The sequence below is a fragment of the Chenopodium album genome, chromosome 9 (assembly GCF_948465745.1).
Source record: "Chenopodium album chromosome 9, dcCheAlbu1.1, whole genome shotgun sequence".
In the NCBI taxonomy this organism is placed as follows: domain Eukaryota; kingdom Viridiplantae; phylum Streptophyta; class Magnoliopsida; order Caryophyllales; family Amaranthaceae; genus Chenopodium; species Chenopodium album.
The window spans coordinates 61,320,049-61,338,673 of NC_137842.1; the positions used below are offsets into that span (position 1 = coordinate 61,320,049).

Genomic DNA, 18,625 nt, shown 5'->3' on the forward strand with positions numbered 1-18,625 from the left:
TTACGTTTAAACTCGATAGTAACCCGACCCGTTTTAAACCGAAAACCGTTAAAACCCGATAAAAATCCGATAAACCTAAATCGTTCCAACCCGTAACCCGTTGTGACCGAACCGGTTATAATCCGTAACCCGTTGTGACCGAACCGTTTACGACCCGTAGCCCGTTATGAACAAACCGTTTAAAACCCGTAACCCGTTATGACTGAGTCATTTACAACCTGTTACCCAATATGTTTATGATCTAATCTGTTTCAACCCACTACTCGATAAACCCAACTTATTTATGACTTGACTTGATTATAAAATGACTCGTTCCTACCCATTATCTGACTAATTCGACTCGATAATCATCCGACTCAATTTTAACCCGATATGATTTTGATTAGAAACCCGTTTCAAATTGGGTAAACTCGTTTTCAAACCAACTAAGTTCAATCTAAACCGATTATAACCGAAACAATAATGGTTGGACCCGATTTCACCCGATCTATTTTGAACCGAAACCCATTTTCGAACCGACCCAGTTAAACCCAAACTGATTATGACCCGAACCAATTACGACCCGTCCTGATTAAGACCCGAACTGTTTTTAACCGAAACCCACATTAAATGGGCTAAACCCGTTTTCAAACCGACCCAGTTCAACCCAAATTGATTATGACCCGAACCGACTAGAACCCGACCCGATAAGGACCCGATCCGAATAGAAACTGCAATTAAAAAAACCAAACCGAACTGACCCGATAATTTTCAAAACCAACCCAAACCGACCCGCTTATTATTTCAATCCGTTATAAACCGACCCGTTATAACCCAAAACTGATAAACCCAACCCAAACCCGAACTGTTGAACCGAATTGACACCCCTACTACATTATGATTATTTTGACAAATCAATCTGTTTATGCTTTTTAGACATAATTGCAGACTTGCTTATAGGCTCTCCGCTTAGCATGTCGGAAAGGATTTTTATGCCTTCTTAAGTACAATAACTATGCAGTTTTGTCTTCCATGCTGTGTTGCACAAAATCTGGTGATGTATCATGTGTTTGGCTTCTATGGGGTATTCAAATGGCTCTACAAGGTTTTCTTGCCCATCGCATTGGTAAAGTCCCTCAAAATTGGATTACTCTTGTTCATTGGTTGGTTGTATGCGCTAGACAACGTCATTTTCTTTTTGGTCCTTTTTTTGTTTGGTGCTTTGTTTGGTTTCTTTGATAGAACTTCTTGTAATATTTAAAAATAAAAAATAAAAAAATATTACGGCCCCGTTTGGTTTAATGTAAAACATTTTCAATGGAAAATTAGTTTTCATGGAAAACATATTTTCAAGGAAAAACACAATTGCAAATTAGTTTTCCTTTGTTTGGTTGCATACATGAAAAGTCCAAGAAAAATAAAAAATAAGAGTGAAAATGTAAGGATGAATGAGATGGAAGTAAAAAAAAAAGAGGTAAGGAGGAGAGAGGAAAATGTGGCTTCCCTTGTTTTTGGAAGGAAAATGTTTTCTATCATTAAGGATGCAATTTTCCACCATTGAGAAATTGTTTTCCACTCCTTAACAAACCAAACAAAGGAAAATGGGATAAAATGGAAAATTCATTTTCCATGAAAACCTTTTACATCAAACCAAACAAGGCGTACATGTTGATTTGCAAAAACAAAAATTGTTATCCTATTATTACTCTAAAATCCCCAAAATACCCTCAATTTACTCATAAATCATAATGTGAAATTGGGTAGAAATTCTCAAAAGTGACAAAGGAATACAAGAATAAAACAGTAGTGGTCTTTACATTCTCCAGTCCACTAAGAGAGTGAAATTGGAAGAAGGTTCTTGTTGATTATGGCTATGGAGGCACCTTGGCTGCAGGAATTATTGGCGACTACCTCTGTTTTCTCTGAATCTGAGGTTTCTTTTTTCTTCCTAACGCTCTCTTTATTCCATCATTAGCAATTTTCTTTCACTCCTGATTGTTTTTCATCAATTTCTGTCTTTTTTCATCATTTGTAACTTTTGATTTTCATCATCTTGAGTAATTTAGCTAATTACTTTCTGGGTTGAACAAACCTATTTCATTTTGCTACAATTCTGTGAAATTGGCTTTTTTTTTTTTTTTTTTTTTTTTTTTTGCTAATTTGCTATCTGTTTGTAATTAATTTTTTGTGGGTATTGATTGTTGAGAGTCATTTGATGCAATGATGAATTATTTTATTTAATTCTGTGGAAAAAAAAAATGCATTCATATGGGTTTTTTTTTTTTTTTTTTTTTTTTGGGGGGGGGTGGGGGGGGGGGGGGGTTTGGATTGCTTTCTTTGCTGATATCATGATTTCGGTGAAACTTTGGAAATTCCCATGTTTTTGTAGTTTATAAGGAACTCCACATATAATGAACTGATTAGGAAGGTAAGACAAATATGATGTAGCAACTTAAACTTCCTCCGTTTCAATTTAATTGCAACATAAGGAAAGGCGCAAGATTTTAGGACATTATGTGACGAGGAGAAAGATAAAAACTTCCTTTAAAAGGAAATGTTGCAATTAATATGGAATGATTAAGTGTGTTATAGCTAGGGTGTTGCCTATTATTACTTTGAGCATCTTCTCTAATTCACTCTTATGCAAAATTTGGCATTTGCATGGCAAGATTTCAAACAGAAAACACCTACCTATTGCAACAATTAGCCTTAGAGTTTGGCATATGTGATGTTACATGAGAGAATGGTGGATATTTAGGTCTGATTTGGTGGCACATAGAGTTATGATATAGGAACTATCGCAGAACTCCAGCTTCATGATTATGATAATTGTAGTATTACACGAGTTTCTAAGGAAAATGTCAAGAAACCAGAGTAATTCCTGTAGTGTTGGCCTTTCTACAGCCAGCCATTGAGCTAATGAAATGGGATAAGGTTGCCATTGTTGAACTTAAGCGATATCTTGTAGGTGCTAAAAGCCTAAATCTGTTGTATGGATTTCTAATAATCTTGGCTATCCCATCTATAGCATAATAGTTGTCATTCTGTAGGTATGGCAAAAGGTTGGCTGATAGATTCAATAACACTGGCAAAATTAGATCTAGATAAAGGTCAAATTCATTTGGTTAACCCCAACATGGAAAGTGAGACCATTATTCAGATTGGGAATAAAGGAGAGAAAAATATATCATGTTTTAGCTTTAATTAATTAGGGTGGTTTAAGATTTTCTCTCTGTCCACTACCTGCAGTATTTTGCATCCATTGCTCATGTGTCTAGATCACTTTTGCAACTTTAGACCAATGTTCTTTATCTGTAAGACTGTAACTTATTTGGTTTCCTTAAATTTCTCATTAGTCTGCCTTGTTGTGTGGAAATTTGATATGATTTTAGTCTTGAAATCCCACTATAATCATTGTTTTTACTTCACCTTCAACGTAACCTGCTAAACACTGCATGAACTGCTTCACTAAATTGCACCTGGATAATCAGCACAGGACTCTCACTGAATCATTACATAAAACCTTTTATGGTGAATTGCTCAGCATTTTGTTACAAAAGATACCGATGCATTCAATGTCTTTGATCTCTCTTGGATCCTTTGACAACAAGTTGTATATCGTCAATAAAATGAATAGGTCAAAACAGCATGAGAATGGGTCAAATCAGCATTGAGCTGTTCATGCAAATTGATTTTGCATATTGTTTTGTTATTCAATATTCAACTACTGCCTCCATCCCAAGGTGTTGTCCATGATTTCACAAGTACTTGGAGTGTATAAGATTAATCATTGCTATCAATTTGCAGATTGCAGAGATGGAGAATTTATTCAGGCAAGTTAGAAAAGAGGCGTTGACTCAAGAATTTTATCAAGATCTTGCAACAAGTTTCAGGTAGTTGGGCAAGCTTCAATCCTGTATTGCGCTTTCAACTCAGCATTGAAGCTGTAATAAAACTTTTCCTTATAGGGGCTATTAATATGGATTGATTACCTTCTTGTTTGTTCTTTACATCTGCAGTTCCTCTACTTGTCGCATCGGAAAACCATCCATAAGTTGGCAACAGGCAGAATTCCAACTATTATTCTTATTTTCTTTATTCCATTATTAACTTAATGCATATTTCAATCTTATGAATTTGCCTTGTTTTGTGCTACACCGCTACCATGACACTTTTGCAGGTGCATAATTGGTTCCAAGATAAACAGAAGGGTACATTTTCAGTTATAAATACACCTATGTCAACGTTGTCAAGTAAAGCACCTGAGACTTCAATGGTACTTAAAGGTAAAATAACTGTATTTAACATAAAATAGGATAATAGATGTAAATACTTGTAAGTACTATAAATTGTGTGCAATCTATATCTAGGCTTAATATTGTCAATTCATTAATATCTTTTCAAATAATCATGAATTGTACACAGGTGGAACAGCTTCAGAACTTGCAGACTTGGCTTTTGAGGCTAAATCTTCAAGAGATAATGCATGGTGAGCAGTGAACATTCATGTAACCCTTAAAAATATTTTTGTTTTTCTTTTATGTAAGACTCGCTACATTTTTCTAGTCTTTACTTGAGGACCTTAGGTTTGGTTTAACTAAACTCTGCAAAATACATGTTGATGCTGGCTTTCTGAGCACTTAATTATCTCGGTGTCTACTAAAGTTTGCAAATGACCTGGATACTGTGTCTTTATGACATGCTTTCAATTATTCTTACTAAATACTACTCCCTCCGTTCCTAAAAATTGGTTACGTTGGCCATTTTGGGTGTTCTTTTTCTTTTTCTTTTTTTTTTCGGTTATGTTTCAATCATTTTCTAGATTTTTTTTTTTTTTTTTGTACACATTTTCCCTCACAACTACCTACTCCCAAAGCAACTATTACCATTTACTAAAATATTTATCTACTCCCAAAGCAACTATTCTTCATTACAAAAATATTAACCTACTCCCAACGTAAATATTCTTCTTTCCAATGTTGAATTAATGCCTTAATACTTTATTTATGTGACATCTAATCATTGTTTTTCACTATCTTATTTTCCTTAATAACTGCGTAAAGTCACCTACGTAACAATCGTTCAGGAATAGAAGAAGTATTGCTAATTCATGGTGGAACCCTAATGCTGTTTTGCTGAGTAAAAACCTGTTTGAAATCCATTAATTGTAACATCATCTTTATTAATTGATAAAGTTTTTCATTTATTTGAAAATGTTTACTTTTTACTGTTTCTTGGTGATTTGAGATTGAATGAGCATAGTGGTGGGATGATATTGGAAAAATGTTTATTTTCTAGTTCCAGATATGGTGTATGTCTATTTATAGAAGCTGTTCAAGTGTCAATATCAAAATATGAAATATTTCTTGATTACAGGCATAGCTGAAGCTTTCATTTTTGGGGATTGTAATAGTTGAATTCGAATGAACTGAGCATGCAAAATTTCACATAAGCCAAACTCTGTTATTGATACATCATCTCCTCAAGCCTGATCAAGTTTTGTTTACATGCAATCCTTCTTCTTTGTAGACAAAGCTACCGAGCATTTACCATAAGTTAATAGATACATAACAAAAGGGCACAATACAGAACCCTAGAAAAAAAAAAAATAAAAAAAAAAAATAAGAAAGAGAAATTTAACACAAGTTAATGAATATATCACAAAAATATGGTGCAATTTTCATGTCCTGCTCACAGGCACTATCTTTATTCTCCTAATTTCCAAATGCTTTGAACCTTCGCTCTCTTCCCTGTTCTCTAACAGTCCCTTAAGTAGTTAGCCTGGGTTCCTGTATTAAAATTCAAAGTAAGAATTGAAAGACCTATGTACTCATAAATTCATTTAAGGAGTACGTATTTTGACTTTTGAAGTTATGTTTGGTTAATTGCTCTTTTTCATTATATTATTTTCTGTCCCTTCTTTCCTGTTTAACAATTTCAGCATCTTCACAGCTACGCGCTGCTTGTAAATAAATCAAATATTTCTTGTTGGTGCTTCATGGCCAACGTTATCTGATACTGCACAATTTAGATCTTGAAAAATATTTTAGAGAGAGGGGGAGAGAGCCGACATACTAAACAGTTATCACCCATCACTAAATTTCTAAGCCTTTGTTTTATCAAATTAGCTTTTTGGTAAAAAAAAGCTTGTCATTCTTTTGTTATATGATGATTAACCAAACTGGTAAAATCTGTTATGGAAAAAAGAAAGAAATAAAAGTACATGCTAATCAGTTCATTACATGCCACTATGCCAGGTATGATGTTGGTACATTTCTCAACTACAGAGTTCTATGTTCTGGCGAACTTGTAAGCTCCTAGTGTACTGCTTCTCTCATTTGGATTATAAACATGCCCTTTACATGGATTTTTTTGTTATTGTTTTTTATCCTCTCTTTCCCCCTTCATTTATTTTTTGGTTTTTTCCTTTGAATTTGGCTCGATGTGTTACTTTCGCTAAGATATGCTCTACATCATCAGAGGGAAACACTAGACCATCTGGATGATGGTTACATATCATGGGAAAAACAGTGGAAAAGTGGAGGCTTTTTCATGAACCTTTAAATCTTTAATGGAAAAATGTAAATTAATTGCTCTGTTCTAATGATTTTACATTTTATACCATGTAGGTATACAATGTTCATTGTCTCTCTTTAATGGTTTCTTCTTAAAGGAGCTTCAAACTTTTAGTCGTTTTAACTTCCAAAAACATAGTAACCAGTGTATACATCCATGGTCCATCTACTGGTATAAAATTCAGAGACTTGCCTATGCTTATTCTTTTTTTCCTGGCTGATTCTTTTTTCGTTCTTTTTTTTAAAATTCAAATGCAATAAAAAGAAAGATACCAGGTAGGTATCCCCTATTCTCGAGGGTTGATCCTAATGCATCCTGGCTCATCCTATATAGCCTGCCTACACTTCTTTTCTTTTTCCACACTAGCTCTTCTTTTTTTTTTTTTTTTTTTTTTTTTTTGGGTTATCAGTTTGGATGCATAATTGTGCTGTGCTATTTGTTATTGGCTTCTGAAATAAGTGTCTGATTTACAATATGCTGATTGTCTGATGTATCTTTCTCATCTTGGCCCTGGCCCCTGGGTGCTATTGAATGTGAGATGCGATAGCTTGTATGTCAACCTGTCAAGATTGTGTTCATCATACGAAAGATTAGATGCTGGCCACAGGGTAGTTAGACCAAATATAAAGAAATGATATTGTTTGTTTGATGCTGATTTTACAATTGTTGCTGGTAAATCGAATGAACTTCAGTCAATTTTCCCTTGGTAACTAGCAGATTAATTTTGGAGGACAACTCATGAAATGTTGTTTATAGTGTAATAAGGAACATTTGATTGATGAAGCCAAACTCTGTTCTTTTTGCTCTATCCATTTTTGTCCGTGATTATTTGTTCTACTCACTTTGCTTTATTCTAGTTTTGGCCTTCCCTCTCTACCATGTTAACCCTTGAACCTCACAATAATTACACCTTATCCATACGTTCTCTCTTTATTCATTTTTTTTTTCTTACACCCAAATTTTTACAATCTGTCTTATTTATCCTACTTTATCTAACACTGTAATAGACCGACTTTAGGGGGTAATTAAGTAACAGACAAATTTAATTAAGAAGAAGAGAAGGAAAGAAAGCAATCAGCTTTTAGTATGTTTTATTATGGTTTTTCCATTTTCGTTAAGTAGTCACATGTAAGCTTTAAGGTCAACCTTGACCATTAGTATAAGTAAGTTAGTATGGGTAACATAGAAGGTAGGCAGAAATTGAGTGAACCTCTTGAGAGACTTGTAGCCTCAAGCTACTAGAGAGATTTGTAGCCTAAAGCTACTGAGAGATTCATAACCTCAAGTTATGACTATCCTTATGTAATCCAACCTTTAATCAATCAAATGTTCAAGCTTTTAGTCTTAATTAAATACTAATTATGCTTAATTAAATCAGTAGAATTCAGTCTATAACAAACACCCACTCACGTTCTTCAATATTTTCTTAAAATTTGTACCTACAATAATTTGAACTTAAAATAACAGAGGGAGTAAATTGCTGATAGTTTCTTCTAGTTGGAATGAATTGAAAATGTGACTTGTATTATGTTTACTTTCCCTGCCCATCTCTTGTTTACTCATTATTCATCTATGCAAGTGAAAATTTTTAAAGCAACACAGATACTAATGTTTTATCATCTAAAACAGGAAGCTCGTGTCAGATTTGCGGGTTTTGGGGTCTCCCATGATGAATGGGTGAATGTAAAAATTGGAGTGCGTGAACGTTCAATCCCTCTAGAACCTTCAGAGTGCCATAAAATTAAGGTTGGCGACCTTGTGCTGTGCTATCAGGTATTATTGTTGTGCTGTTGTCCCTACTTTCTCGTCCCCTTGAAAGAGGAAATTTTTAACCATTTGTACATGTTTGAAATATTCCTTCCATTCTAAGATATCACAAAGTAATATTGCATTAGTTAGTTGAAAGTTGAAACCAACAAAAGATATTGGGTGATAAATAGTTATAGAGGGAATCCTTTTTAGAGTTTAATTTAGTAATTAGATCTTCTTTAGAGTGATAGAGGTTCTTTGTCAACGACGACTGCTGGAGATTAAATCATTGGTATGTGCAGTCAACCTCTCAACCCAATCACATTAGATGCTCTTAGATGGCTTAATCAACCAGTAATTATTAGGATTTAAAATTATTTTCATAGTAATTACAAATGTGGACTGATTAGAATCTTTGCTTACAACGACTGCAATTTCAAACTTAAAAGTCGCAAACTTTATTTTGATAAGGATCAATTTCTGCGCTCTAAGATCACATGCCTTCAAGTACTCTGCAATGTGTTAATTTACCAATAACTTTTTTTTTTCTATCTTTTTTCCTAATGGATTCTTGTAGGAAAGACTGGATTATGCTGTATATGTTGATGCACATGTCATGGAAATCCAACGGATGTTGCATGACATAAAGGGATGTCGATGCATCTTTGTGGTTCGATTTGATGATGATAAGACTGAGGTAAGTGAATGCCTCAACAACATAATATTGAATATTTTGTGGCATATATTATACTCGGAAGTATTAAGTTCCGTCTCTCTTATGGCAGGAAAAGGTCCAGCTGAGCAAGATATGCTGCAGGCCAAAGTAAAAGTCTGCATTGAAATTAGCTGTGCCAGAACTAGAAATTACAATTGAGAAATCAACATTTTCCATGTAACAATAGGGGCAGGTTGCTATTTGGTGCTTCAACTGGTAACACCATTCGCTGTATAAAGTAGAATTGATATCCTTTGTGATATAATCAAACTGGAAAACAAGCTTAATGATTTTAATCTTATGGAGAATGCTTACTGTTTAATCAATCAAGTGGTTCAATTAATAGCTATTTGGAATGCCTATATATGAACGCGTTAGCACCATCAAATTATATGAAACCTTTCATGGATGCTTTGTCTCCGTTGATCCTTTAATGGCCCGTTTGGTAGCTATCAATTAACTTAGTGCGACATATGAAAAACAACCTTAAAGCCTATAATCTCCATTGAAACACAATCTCATCTCCCAAGCTTGTGTTTTCTTCATGTTTTTCCCTCAAGATGGTATTAGGTAAGAATGAAAGTATACAGAAAAATATACCATCATCTTTTGCAAAGAGACGGAAAACGGTCCACGACAACTTCACCAATTTGCTCTATGGTACAATGTAGTCTTACAGATAACTAGCTACTACGAGACCTCTACAAAATGAGAACCCTTTCACAGGCTCACAAGAATTTATATACTCTTGAATAATACTTGATTGTAAGTGCATAATAAGCAATTATACATGTCATGAACAATTTTAGGGATCAATAGAACATGCGATAGATACTAAATATACAATCACCTTTTGCAAAGAGATGGAGAACGGCCTACAAAAGGATAACTTTACCAATTTGTTGTTTCATACATACAGATAACTAGCTACTTGGAGAACCTGTACAAAATGAGAACCCTTCTAAGGGCTCGCGACAATCTCTATATTCTTGAATTAACTTGATTGTGATTGTGTTACCCATCAAAATGTCTACTCTTAATTGATTAGTTAGGCGGTTAGCATCAATTTAATAAGGATCCTTATCACTGCAGCCTCACGAAACTGTCCTACCATAACAAAGGGTAGAGATGTACAAGTTTTTATCCCACTTTTCCTGCCAAAATCCGAAAGAAAAAAGAGGATTCAATTTTCCATGGCCTGAATAAGTTGACGATGGCAAATGCGTTAAACCTTACCTTAACATGGGTGGAAGGGAAAGTGGATGTTCGAAGAGTCTCTTGAGATTGATCCCTCCTTATTCGTTTAGGAATACTAAGAGCAAAAGCAGACTGGTCTGGAGTTCCTGCAGCAGCCGTGATACGATACCCTTCTTCCCATCTCTTGTGTATACCTTCACTAGGGTAGAGAAAATCTAATTCGACAACCTGGATAAAATACAAAGCCTAAGGATAACACCACAAGAGATGGTACTCAAACAACTCAGTAACACATAAAGCACATAGCTGAAATACGACAAACACCTGTCTTGTATATAATGAACAGCGAGACATTACAATTCCCCATCTACTTCCAGCAGTTGCCATGGAGGTAATATAGAAGCCTTCCCTCCACTTCTTAGCAATCCACTTGTATGGAAATAAATCGCTGACTTTATATGATTGCTGTGAGTATTGGGTTCCTAGATTCCGCAATGACACAGATAACATCAGAGGCACAAACAAACAAACAAACATATTCTAGAATTAAGAGCAGTAGGTCTAAACCTTTTGACATAACAATCAATGACTGTCCAGATCCCGTTCCTGCAGCTGCAGAAATAAAATAATTCTTCTCCCACATCTCCATTATCCAATCCTTTGAAGGGGGTAAAAACAGATCCATCAGCAACACAGAAGTCGCAAAATATTAAAGAGTGGCTAGAAGATGCCAATATAAGTTAATGCAAGCCATATCTTCTATGGCAGATTCAGAAAAATTACTTTACTAACTAAGCAGATACCCTACAAGGTAAATAGCAAAATGAAATGCATTCAAATAGGTTCAACAACTGAGTAAAAGGTACATAGCATGATGCAGGAATATGAATACATGGAGATATGTTCTTGCACCATGAAGTATCAATGTATTCATCGTAGAATATTAACCACAGTCAAGGTTCATATAAGGGATTATCTTTTCCCAGGGGATATAAAGAAGTAGAGTTGGTACATCATAAAGCGCCACTAATACAGTTATACTATACAATGTAATGAACCAATTTTATACATCCTTTCAATGACATCAATTCAGTTATAGATCCTTCCATTTAGCATTCTAGCAGGTCCTTTTTAAAGGCAACAATTATGCATGTACCTTGTTGAAGAAAACTGGAGAGCGTGAATAAACTTGAGCGCTAAATCCACTACCAGAATCCATGATAAGGGCCCACAGATTATCACTTGATGTCAAACTAGTGATAAAAATACCATCATTATATCCTTTCTCAATATGGGAGTCGACCCTCGCATCTGCAACATTATAGTGATACCTACAATATAATATGACAATGAAAAGCTCACCCTCTAAAAAGACACACAAATAAACATGCACAAGAGAAGGGACAAACAAAAATTAGGAGTGTGTGTCCAAGATTCATATTGCATACAAAAATGACAAAACATTCAAATAGTTACAGAAAATTACAGCAGTCACAGAAAACGAAATGCTATTGCGCATGAAATAAATAAGGTCCAATGAAGACAAACGAAATATCAATCTTCTAAGATAACATCTGATTCCATGTAACCAAACTGATAGTGTCAATAAAGCTTGCACAAATTCAATGACTGAGGCAAGAAAAGCAATAATATCATATGATTTCAACATTCTTCAAATGATTAGCACACGCATGGAAAGTGCTAAAACATACCTTTGCTTCAGAGGGCGTCGAGGATCATAAACACTGATCCACTGCACTGCAGGCTTCCCCAACCGAACTTTCTTTTTGACCTGTTCATCTTCATCCTCATTGTCAATAGTAAACCGACCTCTTTTTTGACCAGCCTGACACTGAAACCACAAAATAAACATTACAATATAACTTAAACAATCTGATCACGCTGTTGGATGACAAACTCAATGCCAAGGGTAAAAAAGATACCTTTTGTGCACCATCAATATTTATTGGCCTTGCATCAGGTTTGGAATCAACAATCTTGTCAAAGAGAGAAATATATTTTGCATAATTGGGGTCCTCATCAAACTTCAAATTTACCACATGCTCAAGAAATTCTTGGAATGGCTTTGGACATGAAGTACAAATCCCTTCCAGAGATGTTGCCATTTTCTTCTTGCAGACGAGAAAATTCTTATTGTTTCCCTGTGATGAAATTAACTGATTAAGAGCGGCCTGGGAATAGCTAAATACATCATATTCCTCTGACATACAGACCTGAAAACCTTGCCATGGGAGAGAACCGCGGATGAGGAAAATAAGGGTATAAGCCAGAGATTCTAGATCATCTCTTCTGCTGCTAGTTCTCCCCAAATGAGCATGGACACTAGCATATCGGACAGTTCCCCTGTAAGGTTTAAATAGGACAATGAAATTGCAGAGAGTGGAAATTGAGTGAGCTATTAACTTGAATATAGAAATTTTTTTTAAAAAAAAAAATTAATAAAAAAATTAAAAATTAAAAAAAAAAAAAAAAAAAACAAGTTTTCCAACCTAAATGCATCTGGCCTCTGGTCATACCCAACATGTAGACCTCTAGAAATTTGCCATTTTGTTGCTACAACAGATAGAACTCCCAAGTGTCAAACACAAACAAAATGAACAAAAAAAAAAAAAGATAGAAGATGAACATTGATCCACATGATTCATAACTAATAGCAAACCTAATCCAAGATCTGCCAGAAATAACTTCTTCTCATCAGGTGTCCCTGGAGAACCCAGCAGAAAATTCTCAGGCTTCACATCTCCATGGACATAACTGCCAGTCAAAGAAGATGAAAACTCAGAACAAAGCACCATGGTCCATGGTCACCTTGAAAATCATTACTTAATCAAGCCGCCAAGGAATATCATTAAGACAAGTTCCAAGACTGAAATATGAAGCAGCCTGTATACTGTAATGAAGAACCACATACTTAAATCCAATTTGAACTTTCACCATTTATGGTGCATATAAGAGTATGCAAAAGAAATAGGCTTCCACAAATTCTTGTTAATTTAATACCCATGAAATCAAAATCAATGCGTGGAAAAAACACAGAAACAAATAAGAGAGAGGGGGTTTTATGAGCAAGAAACATATGCAAGATTGAGAAAAAGAAGGTATATATAAATTATAGAAAAAAAAAATAAAAAATAGATGATCAAACTCTGATCATACCACAGTTTAACAGAGAAGTAAAAGCATTGTCTATGAAGCACATAAACCCAAATAAATAAGTTGCTAAAATTCTCACCCTTTACTGTGAATGTTTTTCAATATAGAAATTGCTTCAACCGCAATGCATGCAGCCATTGAAGTTGACACTCTGATCCAACCCAGCAAGTCAATATATATTTTAACAAACACAAGTTAATATGTAGTATAAATGAAACATGATAGTAAGGTCTCACGTTTGGCTCTTATTATTCCAAGTATCCCATAGACTAGGTCCAAGCATATCCATGACCTGATAATACCATAAAAAAAGAAACCATTACTAACCTTGAAAGTACAATGCAAACACAAGATGTAACCTTACAAGTAGAAGTAAAATACACACCATGATGTAGTAGTCACCTTGAGATCCCTTGTAATGTACTCGTGGTACACCATGGCTTCCACTCAATTTACTGTCAAACAAATAAAGCATAACAAATTCAGACGCTGAAGAAAGAACAGATATTAAACTACAAAAGAAAACCACAGGAAGATACAATGCATACTTGTACACCTGCCACTCAGCCGGAGGACCATTAAGACATCCTTTGCTATATTTGCGTTCAAACTTCAAGGCTACCTACAACCCAACTTTAGTATTACTGTAACAAGTTGATAGCACATAAAGAAGAACATAATGTAACGAAATAGACAGCGTACCTCCACAGCATCAGGGCCTTTATGCATATCTGCAATAGAAGACACTCGGCGACCAACATAAACTTGACCAAATCCCCCCTTTCCCAGCTTTTTTTCAACCTTGTATTTCGGGGAGCCACCAACCTGAACCTGTACAAAATGCAGAAACCACATAAAGATACCTTAAAATTCAAAACCCACAACTATAATCTGTTCAACATAGGGCAACCTTCGAAATCAACTGAAAATAGTCTTATACTCCGGTAATTGCAATAGTTTACATATATTACCAAAATCCACAAACTAAATACGGCCTATCAAGCCAGAATATGCTGTCTGAAATTCCAATTAGTGATAAGAAACCTACTTTAATTACCAAGCACATATATTTCACTTAAATACATAATTTCTGCCTTAAATTACTTCGAATTCTTACTGAAATCATAACAGATACTCCGTATATCATTATCACCAATGGTTTAAAACACACAAAACGTTAATCATAACCCCGTAATCATTTGCAACATTCTAAATTCCATTCCAATTTCCAACCACCCCTCCTTCAATCTAAGAAGTATCAATCAAGCAAACCATTTCATAGATATACACAAAACAAATTTAGCTTCAAATTACACAACAACAACAATAAAGCCTTAAACCCAAAATGATTTGGGGCCGGCTAACATGAATCGTCATATGGAACCGCCAAATTTTAAAAAAAAAAAAAATCCGAAAAAATAAAAAGAAAAGAAGAAGAAGAAGAGAAATTTATACCTCTTTAGGTACAACATCCATACAACAATCATCGCATTCAAAATCATCACTTCCCTCACTATCAAACATTCTCTCTCCTAAAACCTAACCCTGAACTGAACTACCACCAACTAGAACAACGACAACCACCGCAACTGACACCTGTCCTTCAACCACCGCCGCAACTGACACCTGTACATCGACTACCGCCGGCGATGAAAATCACCGCCGCAGATAAAACCGGTGCTCCAATCACCGCCGGGTCTCTTCCACAAATCGTCGCCGGAAAAACTTCAACTTACAAATGAAGTTGAAATATGACAACCAAAACCACCAAACTCGCCGGGAAACAGAAAACTCCGATGATCCGCCGGCGACACTATCGGAAAAATGAAATGCCAGCGAAAATTTCAACGTTGCAAGCCGAAAATCGCTGTTAATTTGGATTTAGAGTAGCAAGATGGTGGATTTAGAAGCAGAAATTGAAGAAAAAATTTAGGGTTTTTGATAAATTGGGGATTTTTTTTTAGAAGTGAAAGAGAGAACAAAGGTTGGCGAGGTAATAAAAATAAAAAAGAAGCGGTAAAAATTTATAATTTAGCTCGAAAAATATAAAAAACGAACTTTTCGTGAATTGTATCGGAAAATATGGACCGTTGATGAAGGGAGGGATTTAGATTAAGGCGGGAAAAATAAAATGTTTGGAGGAAACTAGGAAAGTGTATAGGGGAAGTAATGTAGAAGTGTATAAGGGGAAGATAAATGTAGAGGGAAGATCCGAAGATGGTAAAAAAAAATTATTTTTTATTTTATTATTATTATTTTTTTAATCTTACATTATTTTATTTATTTTATTTTATTATTATTATTTTTTTTTTTTTAATCTTACATATTTTATTTACCAAGTATTCCACATGATTATTTGGATTTATAGATATTCCTATCTTAAATGAAATTTCTTGAACAAGGATCATGATAAGCGATTTGAAGGACTTATCCTAAGTTCAAAAATTTTCAAATAAGAATCATTTTGAATATGAGAAAATTCTTACATTATGACTATGTTGTACAAAATGTAGAGTTGATACTTCATTAATATAAGGGTCTGTTCTCTTCCGTTGAAATTCAGTTCAGTTCAGTTCAGTTCTTAATTTACGTCTAATGATATTGCTAATGATATAAAGCCAAATTTCATTCTTTTAAGCTCTTATTACAACGACGACGACAACAACAACAACAACAATAATAATAATAATATTAACAATAATAATAATAATAATAATAATAATAATAATAATAATAAATAAGTAATAAATAATAATAATAATAATAATCATCAATAAATAATAATAATAACAACAATAATTGAAATAATAATACTAATAATAATAATCAATAAATAATAATAATAATCATCAATAAATAATAATAATAATAATAATAATAATAATAATAACAATAATAATAATAATCAATAAATAATAATAATAATAATAATAATAATTAATAATAGTAATAATAATAATAATAATTAATAATAATAATATTAATAATAATATGTACATTTGTATATACACATATGTATAGTAATAAATAATCAATAAATAATCAAAGATCACTAATCCGTAGTTAAAAATCACTAATTAATAAGTTAAGTTCAGTTCAGTTCAGTTCAGCTCAGTTCAGCTGAGTTAAGTCAATCGGAACAGGCCCTAAATCTCTTGTTAATTAATACGGAGTAATATAAGGGATCGTTTGGCATCACAGTGGTTTTCTGTTTTTTGGTTTTTTTTTTTTAAAAATCATATGATGCTAGTTTTGTGCCCCGTGCGATGCCCGGGTTGTTTATTGAAGATAAAATTTTAATTTATATGTCAAATTTTTAATTTTATCATTGATACAAATTTAGTTAGGAATTGATGTGCTTTTATGACGATTTGCTATATTTAATCGAATTTTTTTAACAAAATTATAATTCAATTTGTACCTCTGAAATATTGGTGTTTTATTGAAAATAAAACTCTAAACTAACAATTTATCCTACAATTATGTCCAAATAGAATTTTAAATTAACTTTTTAATCGTCTATTTAAATATATCCAACGTACTTGGCGAAAAGTTGATACGCTAAGTGTCGATGCCTCGTGACCTAGCTAAAAGTTTAGCCTTATATATTAGTTACTACGTATATGATATGATATGTCATATAATGAATTAACAATTAGTCAAACTTATTTAGATCATGATAATTTTAAAAACTGACAACAAAAAAAATGGAAATATATTTTTCTTATTTCTCGTTTTTTGTTTTTTTTTTTTTTCAAAAAAATTATAAACGGTAACAAAAAAAATGTCAAACAAGCCCTAAAGTTTTGTCTTCAATCCATTTGAAGATATTTTGGTTATTGAAATATCTCGAAAGTGAAATTGACATAAAATTAAATGGTTGTTTCATTCTTGTAAAAAAATTGTAATTGAGTGGAGGATTTCTACGCTAGGATTGTGACATATGAGGAATATATTTTTGGAGAAGGAAACTAAAACTCTAAAAGTAGTGAGAATAACCAAAGTTAAAGTAGTGGGGACTTTTTTTTTTTTTTGGACACAAGTGAGGACTAATTTTTATTTATATATTTATTTATTATTTTACCTTAGGGCATGTTCATATTTACTTAATTTCAGTTCAGTTCAGTTCAGCTCCAATCAGTTCAATTCAGTTCAGTTCAGCTCCAATCAGTTCAGTTCAGTTCAGCTCTTAATTTCCCTCTCTCATAAAATATTCATTTCAGCTCAATTCAGTTCAGTTCAGTTTAGTTCAGTTCTAATCAGTTTAGTTTAGTTCAGTTCAGCTCCAATCAATTCAGTTCAGTTCAGTTCAACTCAGTTCGGTAAATATGAACAGGCTCTTAGCCGGTGTGTTTGTTTTTTGACCCAATAATTACAAACTCTTGGTTAATATTTCATAATACCAATTCAAAATTGGACTTTCAATTGATCATAAACACATAGAAAACACTGCTTTAACTTTATTTTAAAGTTATTGTTTAATATAGCATTCATGCAAAGCTTTTAGTATATGTGATTTAATGGTTGATATTTAATCCGTTAAACTAAGCATGATTTGACTTTGATTCCATCATTACTCTTGTACAAGCTCCGTTAAATGTTATTTACAACTTTAGAATATTTTATATATCACAAATAATACACTAAAGACCTAAAATTGCACATAACATTTAACATAGGCAACATTTAATATTACATCTCTTTTCAATTGTTTTTCTCTTTTTTTGTCAAATTCCTCCACATATTTTAACACCTACTCAACCACATTCTTAATCATATTCATTCCTTTATTGTTTTTGGGTCATGTTCCACCTTGTTTTGTGCCTATTCTTAAGCATGTACATTACAACTCTACTCTTGAGTATTCACTTGATTTAGGGCTTGTTCTGATTGGCTGAACTGAACTTAACTTAACTTATTGGAACTGGATTGATCTGAACTGAATTGAATATTTTACGAGAGAAAGCACCACCTTCCCTGCGATCTTAACCTTGATCCTTCCATAGTTGCATATGCCAAATCCTCTTTCATGAAGGAACTTACTTATCATAGAAATAGCATGATTAATAGGATTTAGCAGAACCATCAATAATTCAATATAATCATCCTTAGAATATTACTCAAGTAATTATCTTGTAATGATTTAGCATAATCATGTAAAAAAAAAAAAAAAAAAACAAAAAAAAAAAAAAAAAACAAAAAAACAAAAAAAAAAAAACCTACATCATATATACT

The 18,625-nt window shown here is 33.4% G+C and overlaps 2 protein-coding genes across 2 annotated transcripts; one reads left to right on the forward strand and one right to left on the reverse strand.

Moving 5' to 3' along the window:
• The first annotated feature begins 1,735 nt into the window (after positions 1-1,735).
• LOC145558654 (protein SAWADEE HOMEODOMAIN HOMOLOG 1-like) lies at positions 1,736-9,381 on the forward strand. Its single transcript, XM_081619961.1, has 9 exons — positions 1,736-1,912; positions 3,787-3,872; positions 3,999-4,044; positions 4,160-4,265; positions 4,405-4,468; positions 6,237-6,288; positions 8,185-8,328; positions 8,882-9,001; positions 9,090-9,381. The coding sequence occupies exons 1-9, from the start codon at positions 1,847-1,849 to the stop codon at positions 9,129-9,131; spliced, it is 726 nt and encodes a 241-aa protein (XP_081476087.1). The 5' UTR covers positions 1,736-1,846; the 3' UTR covers positions 9,132-9,381.
• A 375-nt stretch (positions 9,382-9,756) lies between these two features.
• Positions 9,757-15,382, reverse strand: LOC145560034 (casein kinase 1-like protein HD16). Its single transcript, XM_081621288.1, has 16 exons — positions 14,846-15,382; positions 14,093-14,221; positions 13,939-14,012; positions 13,776-13,845; positions 13,627-13,682; positions 13,470-13,541; positions 12,897-12,991; positions 12,727-12,790; positions 12,451-12,580; positions 12,160-12,378; positions 11,929-12,068; positions 11,373-11,547; positions 10,784-10,874; positions 10,541-10,698; positions 10,256-10,444; positions 9,757-10,173 (listed from the first exon to the last, which is right to left on the reverse strand). The coding sequence occupies exons 1-16, from the start codon at positions 14,912-14,914 to the stop codon at positions 10,114-10,116; spliced, it is 1,791 nt and encodes a 596-aa protein (XP_081477414.1). The 5' UTR covers positions 14,915-15,382; the 3' UTR covers positions 9,757-10,113.
• Positions 15,383-18,625: the final 3,243 nt, after the last annotated feature.